This window comes from Mercenaria mercenaria, chromosome 15 (genome assembly GCF_021730395.1).
Source record: "Mercenaria mercenaria strain notata chromosome 15, MADL_Memer_1, whole genome shotgun sequence".
Lineage (NCBI taxonomy): Eukaryota > Metazoa > Mollusca > Bivalvia > Venerida > Veneridae > Mercenaria > Mercenaria mercenaria.
Window position 1 is genome coordinate 30,941,024 of NC_069375.1, and position 18,534 is coordinate 30,959,557.

An 18,534-nucleotide genomic window follows, 5' to 3' on the forward strand; every position below is an offset into this window, starting at 1 on the left:
AAATCTGTCATGTTATTATTTCATTATGAAAGTGCTACCTACATGTCAAGCATATATCTGTCATATGATTTCAGTTAAAAATTGCAAAGAAAATAAGGAAAATAGCACTGCAGAGCAAAAAAAAAAAAAAAAAAAAAAAAAAAAAAAAAAACAACAACAACAACAACAACGGGTCTAATTGAATCCACCATTATGCGACTACCATTTGTTTTTTGCGCCATTTTCCCATTTAGTGTCTGTATACCTGAACACAGCACTGAGCAGTTCGATTGTTATTGCTTTTATACCAGGGAAGATGTGTTTAATTTATCGCTTTACCTGTTATGGGTAACTCGCTTAAGATACGGTTTAATATTTCACTTCATTATAATACCTGGGTATGTTGTGTACATGTTCATAGTGGGGTTGCAGTTCAGGTTGAGGTCAGCGATGTGTTTATAAGTTTACTAATAGAACAATCTGTTAAATTACTTGCTCAAGATATGATTTAGTATTTGACCTGGATTATTAACCAATTACACTATACCCGGGTAACTATGTTGTGTATTTCAAAGTGGAGTTTATTGCAGTAAGTAGATGTTTTCTATGTCAGTGATGTTTTCGTACTTTTAATCATGAAACGGTGTATTATTTAGGTAATGTTTACTAATCAGCATGCTTTTCGAATGATAATTATCTACAAATACTGTATATTATGGATGTAGATTTGCTATATATGTAGTATTTTGTACAGTACTTAAAGTTTAAGTATTGTCATATTTGTATTTTGTGGATGTGGATTTGCTATATGTGTAGTTTTTTGTACAGTACTTAATGTTTAAGCACTGTAATATTTGTTTTCTGTGGATGTGTATTTGCTATATGTGTAGTAATTTGTACAGTACTTAAAGTTTAAGCACTGTAATATTTGTATTCTGTGGATATAGGTTTGCTATAGATGTAGTATTTTGTTCTGTAAAATTCCATCTATAACATATTTCTATGTGATTCATATACCCAATGTACTTTTTAACAGATAAAAGGAAATAATATGAATGCAACATATGTTGTCAAAATAGGTATAAAATATTTTATGGATCATATAATCAACGTGTTTCTACATGTGCAAAGCAAATAATTATGATATATTTGTATTTTATGCTTGGCTAGATTTTTTTATGCTTGACTGTCATTGTAACTTTTGACACTGATTCAAGAAATCCACTGACTCATGTGAGTTCGTTGGCGACGTTACAAATACAACTGGCAAAGCATTATTTATTTATTTTACAAGGAATAACTGGCAGAAATAATGGAAAAACAACACAATTTAAAAGTAGTATCAAAATTAAGAAATGAATGTAGTATCACCCCAGTCCGCCCGCTTAGCTCAATAGGGAGAGCGCAGATCTACGGATTTCGGGTTCGTGAGTTCGACCCCTGGGCGAGGCGTATGTTCTCCGTGACGATTTGATAAAAGACATTGTGTCTGAAATCATTCGTCCTCCACCTCTGATTCATGTGGGGAAGTTGGCAGTTACTTGCGGAGAACAGGTTTGTACTGGTACAGAATCCAGGAACACTAGTTTGGTTAACTGCTTGCCGTTACATAACGGAAATACTGTTGAAAAACGGCGTTAAACCAAAAACAAACAAAACAAACAGAAATACTTTTTTCAATGAGTTAAAAAGAAACAAAGCTAGCATCATCGAAGTATTGGACACCTGCCACCTATGTGACAGGCCTCGCAATTCTCGTGGTTCTCGAATTTTTCCCTTTGATACTTCGGTCGAAACTTTAAAATTTACAATATAACTTGTAGGCTTGATTTAATAATGGCAACATTTTACATTCATATATGAAGTACCCCGAGTTGGTAGTTATAATGCAAGCTCCTCTAAGAATACTAGAACAAATTTGTTGTACATTGTCTTTTGCTCTGTACAAGCTACTTCAGTAAGAAAGAAAGAACCAGCTTTTTAGGTGCGATATTCGCATTCAGAGTTGGTATTTGTTTCGTTTGACAAAAAAAATTAAAGTGTTAATCATAGCAATTACCTCTTTAATTCTGAAATAGTTATAATTATTACCTGTAGACGCTGGTATAAACTTAGAATTGCTATTTGAAACAGATATAAGATAGTCATGCTAAACAAATGAACTGAAAACTACCAAAAAATCCTTCAGGTTTTCACTAAAACCTACGTCAAAATGAAGTTTGGAGCCAGTCCACCGAAAACGTCATAAAGGTTAGTTTATTTTACAACATATCAATTTTGCACTTAGAAATTACAAATGTTTCATTACAATTTATATCTTATTAACTAATTTTAGATAAAGATGGCGGATTCTAAAGGCAGCGGGGAGGCAAACGTGGAGCACTTCCTTCTCAATCTCTACAAAGAAGTTTCGACTGAGAGGAGATGGTCGGATGAGCTTTCGGACATTGTAAGTGCCACTAAAGAGATGGTAAAGAGGATAGTTAACCTAGCGGTTTTGCCATACATGGATGAACACGGGTCGGAAGGTTTGACAAGAATAAATCTTAAAGAGGCAGGAAGTATGGCAGACGGGACAAGTATATGTGACCCTGATGAATTCGATTTTACTTTGGCTTTTACCTACTCCTCAGATGTTATATCGACACGACCGTCTTCCAATCTGAGAGACATTTCATTTTCTAAATACACAATTAAGCCAAAAGATCCGAGATACCGGCAGATATTTTTGGGCAATAATATGGTGCACCCGTCTTTTTTCATAAAGCAGAATTTCCTACGACTTGAAAACGCTATTGTCAAAGTTCGTGACAGCGGGCCAGTCAAACTGGGAGAAAAGAGTTTATACTTATGCGTACCCGATGGGAAAGAAAGCTATTATGGCATGCAAGGACCAGCGTTTCATCTTCACAATCTCCTGAAATGGTGCTCACAAAGTCGTAGCAATGATCTTTTCATTTCCGTTGATCTTGTTCCAGCAATCGAGTTAAGTGATGAATCTGTATATGACAATGTGCCACTATTCAAACAAGAATGCCCATGCAAGGAACACGATCTCGGCCGACCAGAGCGTTGCCTGCTTCTGCCATTAAAATGTAGAGAACTTGTTATGAGTGCAATTCATCATTACGGTGACCGCGACGAAGACTACTATAAGGCAAAAACACAGTTTCTACAGAGCAACTTCATGGTATCGCTATCGGAATATGAAAATAACATAATGAAACAGTGGAAATGTGAAAAGTCCATTTATCATAACTGGTACATTTGTTATACGTTAATGAAATGTTTCGGAAAACTGGATCATAACTGTGGCAGCACAGTCAATTTCAAAGACGGAAACACGCAGATAAAATCTCATAAGCCTAATACAAGTTATCCGGAGAGAAATGATAGTTTTTCAAGTTACTCATGGAAAACTATGGTTTTTACAAAGGCACAAAAAGAAGGCATGACTTGTTTAACAGTTAAAATTGTTTCGATTGTCTCACGAGCGTGTTTGAGGAAGAAAATCTGAGGAAATCTCAAGTTGTAACAATCGATTCTTTCTGGTGTCCGTCGGAGATCGCAGAAACAATTCTGCTGACAAAGAAAGACACAGAGGAATATACACCATTTGTGGAAAGTATGAGAAGTTTGAAATCAATGTTAAAAGAACTGAGCATCGATCTCAGTTATACTTACGAGAAATACAAGGAAAAACTTTTCGAGCTCTTCCCAGACCTCTCAGCACATCTCCTGTCAGTCAAAAGCTAAATATTTGCTGAAAGTGCGAAAAGACTAGTGAATAGGGATTAGGTGCTGATATGATAATTGCATTACTGTATTTGTTTGTTATTATTACGGACTTTGTACGAATATTAGATCTAGCCAATTCTGTATTTTTACATGAAACTGCATATGAAATCATATTTTATAGCTGAGCGGTTTCCTTTCAATAACTTTTTCAATTATAGATATATTGTAAAATACAGTGTCACGCTACAGCTGCTAAAACAGAAAATTTATTTTGTTGTGAGTTTTTTAAACGCGGTGACGCCATTTCCGTTCATAGACGCAATTTTCCTGCGCTTTCGAAAATTTAGATTAGATTTAAATTGACCGAAAAGCGTATTTTAACCCCCATTTCTTTTTTTTTCTATAGGTGATGCCTAATTCACATTTGACCCGGGCGCCGTGCGATAAATTAGTCTAAGATTTTCATTGCGGTTTTGCGGGCATCGTAGGTGGCTGCGGGCTACGGCGTATATGTTCACATTATATATGAGCATCGTGCCATTTTTGTACAGTCTCTCGGGGAAGGCCGGGAGAAATCGGTACGGACGCTGCGCGGAGATTATACGTAAATCGTGCAATTTCAGTGCAGTTGCCGTGCAGTCTCCACAAGCTTCCCACGGAAATCGTACGACGCTTCCGTGCATGCAAAGGTTCCCGCATCAACTCCTGCATCAGGGTGTCGTATTATCCCAGGGTGACCCGTCTCAGCAGCCAGGGCTTCACGCACACCGTCCTCTTCCTGTGCCTCTCGGGCCTGCTACTCAACCGCAGGTACGCCGCTCCGAGTCTTAGTGGTACTATCATCGAATAATGAAAACATGTTGGACTGAGATGGCCAATATATATTACCATCTGAAAAATGTTTTGTCCACATCAAGGCCGCCGCTTAATATCCGTGCGATTTCACTGGTACCACACGGGCAGCAAGCGACAGCTGCGCGAGGGCGTGCGAAGGTCCCACGAGTCTACAATCTCCGTACGATTTCTTTTGGGCACCATGTCTACGGAAAATCGTGCGTTGGCTGCACGTTCAGCGCGCGACCTCTTAAAGATGCCCGTCGGGGATTGTGCAATGCCACCTGCGACATGTATACGGACTACGGGCTTACTATTTTTTCAAATTTATATAGCTTTTCACTAAACAAAATGGTAGAGGCTGCGAAGCCCGTAAATCCGTACGAAAATCGCACTGCCGCCTCCTGCACGGAAACTTGCCGAGAGGATACGGACAGTCTACGGGCTCCACATACGCATCGCAGGCCAAATGCGAACCAGGCTTTACTTGCCAAATATTCCCAGCTGTGTACATTTACATAGTAATTATTCCTTGTATCACAGAATATGATTTTTAGAAAGATCAGAGCATTACTTTTATGCGAAAACGATTATGTATAGCTATATACCTAAAATGACAGTTTAAGTTTACATTAATTTTCTAATGAATGGAGCAATGTAAACTTTGTTTCATAAACATCAATGACCCTTTTCTATGCACATCGCATCTGTCAAATATTAAGATCAGAGCATTACTTTTATGCGAAAACGATTATGTATAGCTATATACCTAAAATGACAGTTTAAGTTTACATTAATTTTCTAATGAATGGAGCAATGTAATCTTTGTTTCATAAACATCAATGACCCTTTTCTATGCACATCGCATCTGTCAAATATTAAGATCAGAGCATTACTTTTATGCGAAAACGATTATGTATAGCTATATACCTAAAATGACAGTTTAAGTTTACATTAATTTTCTAATGAATGGAGCAATGTAAACTTTGTTTCATAAACATCAATGACCCTTTTCTATGCACATCGCATCTGTCAAATATTTTTTTAAAAAAATGTTGTGTCTTTCTGTATATTTCGTTTGCATTATTATTATTATCTTAACTTACTTAATACAAATAAATTAAATGAACTTACAAAGACGTTATGTATTATTCACAGAAAAAAGCGATAAAATGAGTCGCATATCTACCCATCAGTAAGCTTTTAAATACATGCCAAATCGCACGAATGTCTTCTTGATTTAAAAAAAAAAATTCTGGGGGAGGCCTCCCATACCTCCACACCTACCCCCACTCGCACCCACCTCCAAAAACTTCTGGTTACGCCAATGATGTGGAAGCAGTCGTTTTAAATAATTGACAGTGAGCATATTGTTGATGCATAGGGGGTTTGAAAAAAATGGCTTAATGTTAAACAAAACCCATCCATCTTATTGCGTAAATTGGAGCTTTTTCCGCAAATAATACAAGGTTATATTTAATAAAGTATTTAGGTCTGGTAATAAATAAGTTTCGAAAATGATTGATTCTAGCTTTCGCATGATTTGCCTTTTGGCAAACAATACATACAGACGAACTTGTTGTTGTACGTGTGTAAACAAAATCTTCATTAGCTTGAAAAATTAAAGCATGTTTTAGAAGTATTATCGAGTGTTTTCTCAACATATATCAAGGGCTACACGTTATCTTTCTCTTGTTTGTGGTCTTATAGAAATATGCTGGAAAAAATACCTTTTTCTATTCCGTAACAAAAAGACATAATGAAAATGTGACATAAATACACGATACAATTATTATGTGACTGCTTATATAAATCGCTGGTCCATAGTGCATGATTCAACATTAATTTTTCTGGGCTAAAGTCAAAACTTAAAAAAAAAAGCATTTATGAAAATTTATTTCTGATGTCATGTGATAAAATACTTACTGAATGGTTTGCCGTTTAATGGTAAAATCTATTTGACCCCTGTCCTTCGGACCTCGGGCAATATTTTTTACTATTGACCGGTAAGCCATTTGATATGTGCATACTGTGAAATACTTTATTACAAGACTGCTTATATTAATCACCGGTATATAGATTTTGCTATATGTTCGGTCTATTGCTGACACAAATTTGCTGGAATAAACTCCAAACTTGAAAAAAGTCAGTGAAAATTTATTTCTGATTTCTTGTAATAAAAATTTCTGAATGACTTGCCGGCCAATAGTTTTGACTAGTGTTTATTAGCAGAAAACGTCGCATTACGGATAAATGTGTGAAAATACTACTTCTTCTATATCTAAATGGTCAGTTTCCAACACTGTAGAATAAGTCGGTCAAGTACGAAAGTCTTGCATCAACGGGTCTCAAGTCTGGGGTAAAGAAAGCGGGGAGGCCTACACCTAATACTGAAATCTACATCTGTGTATGTGACTGGTCACTCATTTTCTTATCTAAAGGCTATTTACTTTCCAAAAATCAAAACATCAAGAAATATTTCAATTTTTATTTTTGTAATATCTGTTTAAACAGTAATACGGACACTATCAAACAAAGAGTCATAAAAATGCGGCAAATGAACGCCTTCTTTTTTCTGAGTTTTCGAAAATGGATGAAAATTGTAAAAAAAAATATTGATAAAAATTAAATGATTCCGAGTTTTGATTTTAAAAAACATTTTGAGCTATCAGTCACAACATCGATTTCTTAACGTATGCTAATTTTCAAATTTATATTATCATTCGTTGTAAATATTTGTAATTTATCGAGCGCTCCTTTAGGTATATTACTTAAATTATTAATGGGAATGCATCACTTGCAAGAGTGATCAACTAACATCATGTTCCATATTACAGAAGATGCACAATGCATGGCTAAAAGCGAGAACTAAGCAAAGAATGAATACAACTTTAACATCGCAAAACCCTCGTTAAATTACTATATACAATGTATGTACAATGTCTCGCAAAGTAGTCGTTAAGAGGCATTCGAAAGGTGCAGGGGGTTCATGCGATTCGAGCAGTACGATGCCAGCCACATCAGTAAAAGGTGTGGCAACCACTGTTAACCCAGCGATCAGACGGACTTCTGTAAGAATATAACACCATGCTTAACCCATATCATGCTGGACACGATTGATTATGTCTTTGCAATCAGTGCTGATCATGATCAGCCTGCACATCCTTGCAGTCTGATCAAGATCTGCACTGTTCGCCATTCAGACAGTATCTTTTTGGTAAGCACCTCTTTTAACTGTTAATGGTACCTTTCAAATTGAAAGATGGACAAGTTCATTATAGAAATTTAGCAAGGTAAGGGTTTAGTATACAATCATCTGATATTGAAACAAAAGCATTCCGATACATAAAACAGTGATGCTACATTACAAAGAACCTACTGACGTCGAAACGTTGATATAGATAATATTGTTTTTGGTAATATATGGAAGTTGTAACATTGAAATGTACAACTCGCTGAGATACGACTTTGCAGGCAAAAGGTTATCTTTATGTTTATTTGGTTAAAACGAAGTAGGCACCAATATCATCATAATTTCTCAACAAAACTATTTCTTCTGTAAAGGTAGTTTGCAGCAGAACTCTTTACAGAAGGCTCCGTAATATCACTTAGTAATATCTGATTTTTATTTAGGAAAAAAAGATTTTAATCGTTTCTAAACAAAATGTACTTTCCTACAAAAAGTTGCGGTTTATTTACCGCTGGATTGTTAGAAATACAGTAGATGAACCTGGTGGTGAATTCTTCAGATCTGTGGAAGAAACAGGCGGTGATATCGTGCAATGGGTCGATGAATCCGGAGATTACCTCGTCGACTGTATAGACGAACCTGGTTATGAACTCTCCGATTCAGTAGATTGAATCCATAATGAAAACGTCTATTCAGTAAAAGAATCGGATCATGACCTTAATCGGTGAATTCTTTACCTGGTTTTTCTACTTTATCGACAAGTTCAACATCTTGTTCTTCTACTGCATCGATAAGTTCACCGCCGTATTCATCTGATGAATGAACGGGTTCATCACCTGATTCTTCTACCCAATCGATAAATTCTTCACCTGTTTCTTTTTCTGATTCAAAGAGTGTTGAACTTGCCGATATAACAGAAGAACCCAGTAAAGAACTTATCGATTCAGTTGAAAAACCAGTTAATTATTACACACATATACACAATTATAATATTTAATAATTATAATATTGCACTTCGTATAGTTATAGTATAAACAAAATACTGGTATTAAATGCACTTGTCTGTCTTCTATATGTTAAAATGTACCACGTAAATATTTTAGATGTATATGTTATGTATTGTTTTGAGGGCCTCATGGAAGATTGATGTTGTTCGTCAAATGAGTTTTCTTCGTTAAATAAAGGCTTTATTATTATTATTATTATTATTATTATCTCGTCGAATCAGTATATGAGCCTGGGTATTGTGCAATCCTAGCGTGTATCAGTGTTATACACTGGGCACGTTAAAGAACCAGACTGTTTGTTCGCAACGAGCTAGGCTAAGTTAGCCGGACAATCCTGTATCTGATTTCTGATCTCTCTGTCGTGGGGGCTTTGTCTCACTCTGTCCCTCTGGTCAGATCGCTCTGTGTCTGTACAGGTACATAAATACAGAGTACATTACAACCGATAATATTTATTTTCAATTTCAGTGTCTCTTTCGGACCAGTCCGTGGCGATTTATTAAATTTCATTCTAAACTTCTATACTACTAATTGTCTAACGTTTTACTTGACGTTATATTTGATATGACCAATGTCTATATTGCAACAATCAATTGTATTACTAGTTATAAACTTTACGCCACATTTGATATGATGACTGTATATACTGTTAACTTTCGTTTGCTGTCACCATATACTTATAAATGCTGTATTTTGCCACATGGGTCTATGACCTTCTGGTTTGTGTGAAAAAAATCTTGTGAAATCTTGTACTAGTAGAGGAAGAATTATGCGCCCTGTGTGGCTGCATTTGAACTATGTAAAGCGCCTTTGAACGTGAAATTGATCATGAAAAGGGCGCGATATAAATCTGGTATTATAATAATATAATATAATGTACTCCACGTCTTTGCATGAGAAATAGCAATAACTGACAAATCTAAAGGTTACGATACATTTCCTGGAAACACAAAGTAGTGAAAAATATAGCAGACAGGTTGCAAAAAAGACAAAAAAAACTGGCAAGTACATTTTAGTTATATGCAAGGTACAAATATATGGATGGAATGAAGTCAAGTAAATTCCACCTAACTATACCATTTTCAAACCCAATCCTCCGAAAAATTTGTCTTTATACTCAGTGTACATCTATTACCGTGGTCATTGTCTTTGCCGTGGATATGATTGGTAGGGGTTGGTTCACATCTGTATATGGAGTGTGTACTGGATTCAAGAAGAGTGTAATTTTTAGATAATGTTTAATGGAGAAAAAAACCTTTCTTGCATGACATAATTAATATGATTCAGCAATTAACACTGAGATTTTATTTTAGCCGTGACTTCATCTCAGTGTTGTTATATTTTTCGGTCCTTCGGGATCATTGATTTCAACTCATTTAGATTTGAAGATTGAATACTGCTTAAGCCGGTGTTAGTGGGGTAGGGGTGGCAGTGTTGCATTTAAAATTACTGCTCTTGAACAGGCCCCGTGTTCACAAAACATTTTTCGGTCTCAGCTGAGTTTGAGTTTGAAATTTTCATATCAATTTTACTAAAACTTAAAGGTTAACTTCCATCTGAGACAGACCATCAGTACTGAATAGCCACTTGAGTATAGTTATTGACTTAAAATTTAGTTTAAAACATGCTATTTAGATATAAATGACAAATAAAGTTTCATTATCAAACTCAGCTGAGACTGAAAATGTTTTGTGAACACGGGGCCAGACTCGATCAATCCAATTTTCACTGTTTGCGTTGTTCTCGGTGCTTCCGAGGGACCTACTTTCCAGATTTTATTTGAACAGATGCAAAAGTAGTGAGTTAAGTGAAAACTAAAACTGTTTATCGTGTCAAGAGAAACATTTCTGTACATCTATTTCCCTTAAATATGATACTTAATTAATCTGGAACGGAAAGCAAATTAAGAAAGTGTTCGATAATTAAATAGTGCAATAGTCCGTTAATAAATTTTTAAAAAAATATACACGTTACATAATACGAAAAAATAGAGTAAAAAAAAGTATGCACGACTAAAATGATGGGGTTAAGTCTTGCACTGAACAGTACAATTATTCACTAAATCTTAATTTGATGCTTTGTGGTTCATGTTAGTTAATTTTAACTGTAATATAACTATAATGTGATATGTATATACCACTTTTATAGTTAAGCTATATTAGTAATGCAATAAATTGTTTAAACCATGTTTGTTGCAATCTTACAAGATTAAATGTTGTAAAAGTATGTTTTAACGAGAGGCTGGTATTAATCAGTTTACAACAGATCTGATCTGTTATAATACTTGTTTTTTTAAAACCGTTTTTTTACCAGATACACATTAGTGTTGTTTTGGCCAATCAGTTTTTTAGGTAACTGAATCGTTTTATGGCAGCTTTTAGGCCAGTAAAAAGCCCAGATTAATGCCAGCTTCTCGGTTTTTACACATAGTTTTTAGCTCGACTCTTCAAAGAAAATGTAGAGCTATTGCACTCACACCAGTGTTGGCATCCTTGTCGGCGCTGCCGTTGGTTAAAGATTTTGATAAATATCTCTGTTACTATCAAAACTGTTGACTTAGAACTTACAGTAGTTATTATCTATCACAGTCTGCACCAGGAGAGACAATACTCATAGTAATGATTTGAATTTTGAAAGATTTATGCCCCTTCTTAAGTTTTTGATACGTTGCTATCAAAGCTTTTGACTTAGAACTTCATACAATTTTCTACTATCAAAGCCTACCCAAGGAGAAACAATCCCCACAACTCTGTTTGAATTTTGACAGAGTTATGCCCCTTTTTAAACTTAGAATTTTCTTCATCTCTTACATAATGTCCAAGATCTCTGTTGCTATCGAAGCTATTGAATTGAAAATTAAACACTTGTTTACTATGAAAGGTTACACCATAAGAATCAATTCCCATAGTTTTGATTAAAAATTTGAGAAATTTATGCACATTTTACTGGCAAAGCTCTTATTCAGAGGCAAGCACTGAGAAAAGTCGAGTGTGCTGTCTAACGGACAGCTCTTGTTATTCATGAATCTTATCTGTAACTTATTTGAATATTTTATGTGATATGTACAGAAATTATATTATAATTGCAGTCTCTTATAATTCTTTAATAGAATGGTCTTGCAATAGTGTGTTTGTAATTGTACACTGTAATTATATGCTGTATGCAAGAATGAGACGTAAATAAAGATATAAAACTAAAACTATCTGATTAAGCTCATTGCTTTAGCTCATGGAAACGAATTTCCATACATCCTCAGAATAACGATTGTGCTTAACGCGTAACATTAAAATGTTTAACCTTTAGCCTTTTAAATTTTTATAATGAACTGGTCCTTTATACAGTTTGGGCAATACCATTTATAATTTGAAGGGGTGTTCACTAAATATTTACTGACTGAATAGAAAACAGTGCAGCCTGCACGGACGTGCAAGCTGATCATGGTCTGCACTGGCCACAAAGGCCTTGCCGCCGGCAGGCTAAAGGTTAAAAAAGGGGCAAATTCAGATGTATGTAAGTCTCAGTAATTTCTTATTATTCTATTCATTTCCTATATATATTAGCCCAAGTTTTGAGTGTGTGTGAGTAAATAAAAAAAGATAATTTATTTATGATTACGCGGTTGTTGAACAAAATAAAAACATGTAAACAATTTTTATATATATTTTATTGCCATGTTGTTTCACAACATATAACAGAACTGAAGTTTCCTTTGCTCTAAGGCCTCTGACCATTGCAAACATGTTAACAAACAAGCAAAACACATATCATAGGCACATTCATATAAACAGTGAAGAAAATTGACATATATCATATATATATATATATACAATGTCTGACAACTAGACATTTGACTTTTGTTTAACAAAATGTAAGTATATAGCAGTCGACCTTATTTTATTTTCATATTTTGTGAACATTTCGATATTGAATTTGTTTTGGGTTTGGCTAAAGTATTACTTCTAAGGTAAATACATCATTCTTAATTCAGAGTGAAATTCGCCACAGCGCGATAAATGGAACTCATCTTCTATGACATTCTTATTGCATTTACTACACAATCTATTTTCTCTTCCTATTTTCCTATGCTGACAAGTGTCAATCTCAAGATCATGAGAACTAATTCTAAAATTTTTGTACACAAACCTAAATATACTGTTGTCTTATTTATATTTTACTAAAATTTTCTATTTGCACTTTACTGATATTCGCTATTTTTTGTAGGTAAATATCTTTTAATCTATTTACAAACGTTTTTGTGCTGCTGTGGTTTACGGTGAAGGGAGACAACATTTTAAGAATGTGGCTTTTCCTGTTGAATATCCATCCTTGCTTTTTTCCCTTTCTCTAAACACACTCACCCTTTTGTCTACCCCTTACACCTCTTTTTATATTTTGCATATATGTGTAATTAAAATGTACTTGTGGATTTTTGAAGCAACCCTTCAACTATATTTTTCCGTTACTGTTTCTTTTTGTTTCGGGCCTACTTTGCGATACATGGCACCATGATTTTGTTTGAGATGCTCTGTGTTTCAGGAAAATTTACGTTTACCTTTTATCTTTTTTACTGTTAGTGTGATAAGACATTTTGATACATATTTACAGGTTTAAAACAATAATATTTAAAACAACAATACAGAGAAGATATTTACAACAGAAGTTAAATTATTTTCGATAAAATGTTAGAAGCAAATTTAGTGATGTGTTTCATTCATGCTAAAACATTTCTGAAACGATTGTAAATGCTCTACAGACATCAGATCAGTTTTTGGTTGCGGGTTAATCCCGCTACCAAAGTTAAGTGTATTTCTGACAATCATGTAGCATCTTTATTTGATTCCAGATCACATCCAAAGGAATTTGTTCATGTGCTACACAAAGTAGTCCAATTCCTGAACAATGCGGATGAATTATCAATGATCAAGCAGTTCTTATTCATCCTCTATCCATTCACACTGGCCATTTAGATTATATAAGATCTGTCAATGATTAGGTATTCCAGCCCATGGTTACATCACTGACTTCCAGCTGTTCATGTAAGGTCAGACAGAGTTTATCTTAGGTATGAGGCACATAGTTTTTGTTTTTATACATGTATATTTATAGATTGGCATTTAAAATGAAAATAATTCTAGCAAAACCCGCAACCACCAGACATCTCAAGGCTTTGATCTCTGGATGTTATGTATATTGTACGGAAAAGAGATATTTCATGGATTTAGGGTTTCTCGGCACATCAGTTTAGATTGGTCAATAGCGCCAAATGTCACAAAAATCGCAACGAAAATAGAAAGTAACTGCTAAATGTGAAAGTGAAATTAGATATAGATATACTTTTTATCCTGTTTTATTCTATAGTTGTGTCCATTTTTGTTAAATAGTTAGACAAGAGTTCACTCGAAAGAAGAGTTTAATCACTCAGAAAGATTCGTGAAATAGTCCACATGTAGAATTATATTACAGTATGTTATCAGACAATTTTATGGTCGTAAATTCAAGTCCCGGCGAAGTGATGGTAGTTTTGGTTTTAAGTTTTTTTTTATTAATATTGTTTTCAATTATGTAAAATTATTATTATTAGATATAAATGGGTTTCTATATTTGATTTACATTTAATTACGATGCAGCATAGAAATGACTTCATCAAAGCATTTGTTTTATTTCACAATCCTTTAAAGATATACTATTGTCACCTTTTACGTAAATATTTCATCATTACAAATTGATTTTAGTCTAGAACATCCTCATTAAACATCTTTAACTGGGCTAAATATATAAAGTAACTGTATATGTTGCAATCACAATCACACGTCTATATATAGCAACAACCATTTGTTCAAGATTTTTAGTGGCGTAACATATTCATACTGTGTTTACATACACAGTTTTAAGTCTGTAGTATTAAAACCTTACACACTAACTTTTATACTCGCAAGCATATTTTCTTTATGATTCCATAAATACTATGCAGTAATTGTTCATTTATTCAAATATGAAATTTGGGCATAATATATCTTTAATATTGTAAAGATGACGATCCATTTATTCATTATAACATTATGCAAGATAAGTATGTGTGCGTACGATGTAAACATGTAAACTATAAAAAAAACTCATTTTAAGTACCAAAAACAAACAACTCCGATCAATTATTTGCAGAGGATGATAGGTTTAGTTTTAACAAATGGCCGCCATTTTGATGACGTCATAACTCGGTCTAGTCCCAGAATTCAGTCTGGCGACATGCCTTAGAATAAACTCCAAACATTACGGGACAAATTGTTATATGTCGCCATTAATCATATTTTTCCAATCGCACGGGACCCAAAATACGGCTCTCAGCAAACATACTATCAGCATTCTTGTCATATTTTAATAGAATGAAAAATCCCAGTGGATTCAGCATTTTGACTGCGGTATGTATCAACTTAATAGCAGAGGGAAGTTTGCATGTAGATCCTTTAAAAAGAAATAACGTATACATTTTTCCACAATTATATACATCTAAACTGGAAAACTCTCATTTTTCAGTTCACAGTTTGGCAGTATTAATGGATCGCGATAATTTTATTTTAACGGTACTTGGTAAAATCCAAAAACAGGTAAAGCAGGTATATTATCCGATAAATGGTGTTAATTTGTATAATGTAGTATTCTTAACTCTAAATACGATGTGGTATATCATAATAGACTTGTAGTCTAGTGGATAGTGTTTCGGTCTTCTGTTCTTTTTATGTTTGTATGGTGTATGTTCGAGCCCTTCTTTGTGATTTTTACTTATTCATTTTTTGCAGATATTTTTATATCGTCTTTTGTATTTATTTTTCTTTCATTTTTCATTTTTTATTTATTTGTTTAAGTTTATTTTTCATGTCATGACAAATATGTATACAGAAGTTCATTAAAAAGCACTGTCGGTATCTGAGTAGTCATCCTGCTCGCTAGCAGTGTCTGTAGCCACTGGCCTCAATATGAGATCCTCTGCAAAATGTCAGTAAGTACTCAGTATATGTTACCTGTATTCCTTCTCCAGGTAGAAACATGATAGATAAAAAAATGTACCTCGTCATGTATTCGAACCAGCACCGTAAGCTTACAAATCATACGTGTTAACCACTAGACCACGACGCTTCTTACATTGGTTTTGCGAAATAAGATATTTGTCATATAATATGTCTACCTGATTCCCGATTTCATCGTTATGGGTTAATCCGGTATTGGTAAATAAAGGCCACAGTTATCGCGTTTTGTTAATAAATCTACAACAGAAACAAATTTTGGCCTTTATTTTGTTTTTGTTGGGTTAAGAGTCACATTGACAGCGATTTTTCTAGCTTTTCATTGTAAGGAAAAACCCAGGTGCCCATCCGAACATTGTTTCTGGCATGAGCGGGTACCTTAGTAGAACCACTGCATTCTAAAAGAATGTTTTAATTTATAAAAGATACTCTGAGCATCTGAGCACTTAAATTACATTACAATCATTTCTGTTATCATAGACTTTCGTATGATTGAATACCATAACATGTGCAAAGAGAAATATATCCCAATATGATTATAACATCCAAAATGCTAGTTTGATTAACCTAGAACTAAAGAAGCAGAATCGCCTACCGGTATAAGAGCAAAACGTAATCCGGAAAAAAACACGATTAAAAATGATAAATACAATTATAACGTTTGGCTTCGTATCTTGAAAAAAGAAACATGTCACTATAAACTATCTTTTACAACAAAACAAAAATAAATCTTGAATATGTGGTGCCTCAACCCCCGTATTCCCCAGACCTTGCCCCATGTGATTTCTTTTTGTTTCCGAAATTGAAATCATTCCTTGCTGGGCGGAAATACCAGCCCCGACAGGCACTTGGATCTGCCATTCATCAAGTACCTTATTACTGTGCCCAAATCAGCGTACCGTGACGCCTTCGAGAAGTGGATACATCGGCTGAAACTTTGCATTTCTAGCCACTGGGAGTACTTCGAGGGCATGAAATGAGCCCTTTTGGGCTAACTTGAAATTTGAAGTCTCTAGATAGAAATAAGCAATCCATTTCGAACATCCCTCGTAATTCTTGTTTTTTTTTTTTTGTTTTTTTTTTTTGTTTTTTTTTTTTTTTGTCGCTTGTTTTCTACAAATTGGTGTCTGCTTTATTACCAAGAAGAATACAATAACAGAAACAAATGTTTTAAAGTGAGAAAATATATATATCAAATTTTACCACGTCGCCTTTATCAACTACTGATTGTTTATTATTAAATCATAGTTGCTTCACTGTCCGAAAAACGGTGTACAGAAGTGCGTTTTATATTTCTATAGAAGCTAAAGGTACGGTAGTTGGCTCTCGTGGTTGAGGCTTCATTCCTGACGTGGAGCCTGTTTGGAAAATACTGACTTGATTGCTTTGTGAGCCATTGTCAGTGCACGTGATACTGCTTTTTATGTTACTTCCTGCTTCTGGAATAACTTGGTTGGTTCGTCGGCAGACAATTTGAAAACTTAACAATTCTTTAATTCTGCGTATCTTTCCAGCAAGTATCTTATTTACATCTTTGTTCCTAAAGCCAAAGATGACAGGGTTCCAGAAACCCGCTGTCTTTGCAGTTATCAGAGGTATAAGTGTGATTTCCTTGGAAATTGGAAACTGCTCTTCAAAACCAAGGGTTTTGTTAAGGCCAATTACTGAATACGGTGTCCATGCGAATAGAAATGCAACTGAAATACAAAAATAATCTATCTATATAATAAAATCGTCGGCAAACATATGAGCCGTGCCATGAGAAAACCAACATAGTGGGTTTGCGACCAGCATGGATCCAGACCAGCCTGCGCATCCGCGCAGTCTGGTCAGGATCCATGCTGTTCGCTAACAGTTTCTCCAATTCCAGTAGGCTTTAAAAGCGAACAGCAAGGATCCTGACCAGACTGCGCGGATGCGCAGGCTGGTCTGGATCCATGCTGGTCGCAAACCCATTATGTTGGTTTTCTCATGGCACGGCTCACAATATTAAATGTAATAATATACTGTTATACATATAATGTGGATATTTATTATTTGTATTACAAATCGAGAGTAATAACCTGTGTCACAAGCACATGTCAGGAGGACATGCGCACATCATGCTTGATTCGAACAAATTATATCACATTTTGAATCACTAACAGCGAGAAGTACAGGCACAGGCACAACTCTGACCCGCTTCACATTGAATTTAGCTTATACTGTTAAACACACGATACTTTTAGAGTTTACCTTTCTGTAGCATTCGATGCTGGATACATGTCACATTTGCTGAAACCCATTTATCCTCTAAAGTTTATACGAAACTATTTTTGTAGGGATAACGCATGTTTTTTTTTTCTGCAGAATCCCAAGGGATTGGTTGGTACCCGAGCCCGTTAGGACGAGGGTACCAACGATTCCCGAGGGATTCTGAAGATGTTATAACACGAAAAGAACATGCGCTAACGCTATTCTAGCATAAAACGCGTAAAAACCAGGTAAATGAATATATTGTCCCTCAACGTCATTAAATTTCCCTGAAATGCGCGGTAAAGTCTACGTTGTTTTCTTTTTCACGTTGACGTCATTTCTTTTTAAATTATGCATTTTCGGGCCATAATACGTTTAAGCATTGCCACGGACAGAAGTTAATTAAGGGAAATTGCTGTATAATAACTTACTGTTTTCAGCCTCCTTTGTTTAATAGGAAAATGAATCGGATCGTGTTAGGACTGCCCCTAGTAATAAAACTTTAGTCCACAGAATAATTAAGATAATTCTT

At 34.9% G+C, this 18,534-nt stretch overlaps 2 protein-coding genes across 2 annotated transcripts in view; one reads left to right on the forward strand and one right to left on the reverse strand.

Moving 5' to 3' along the window:
* The first annotated feature begins 327 nt into the window (after positions 1-327).
* LOC123560825 (uncharacterized) lies at positions 328-5,681 on the forward strand. Its single transcript, XM_045352985.2, has 2 exons — positions 328-568; positions 2,315-5,681. Exon 2 carries the CDS (start codon positions 2,321-2,323, stop codon positions 3,494-3,496), a length of 1,176 nt encoding a protein of 391 aa, XP_045208920.2. The 5' UTR covers positions 328-568; positions 2,315-2,320; the 3' UTR covers positions 3,497-5,681.
* An 11,197-nt stretch (positions 5,682-16,878) lies between these two features.
* LOC123552002 (visual pigment-like receptor peropsin) overlaps positions 16,879-18,534 on the reverse strand; it is a 34,798-nt gene continuing 33,142 nt past the window's right edge. Inside the window, exon 4 of the mRNA XM_053524912.1 lies at positions 16,879-17,464. Coding sequence (XP_053380887.1) covers positions 17,055-17,464 — 410 coding nt within the window. The 3' untranslated portion in view covers positions 16,879-17,054. The remainder of the gene's footprint in view (positions 17,465-18,534) is intronic.

What these genes read in the sequence shown, in the direction of transcription:
- LOC123560825 (XM_045352985.2), top strand. Translation starts at nt 2,321, where the DNA reads ATGGCGGATTCTAAAGGCAGCGGGGAGGCAAACGTGGAGCACTTCCTT.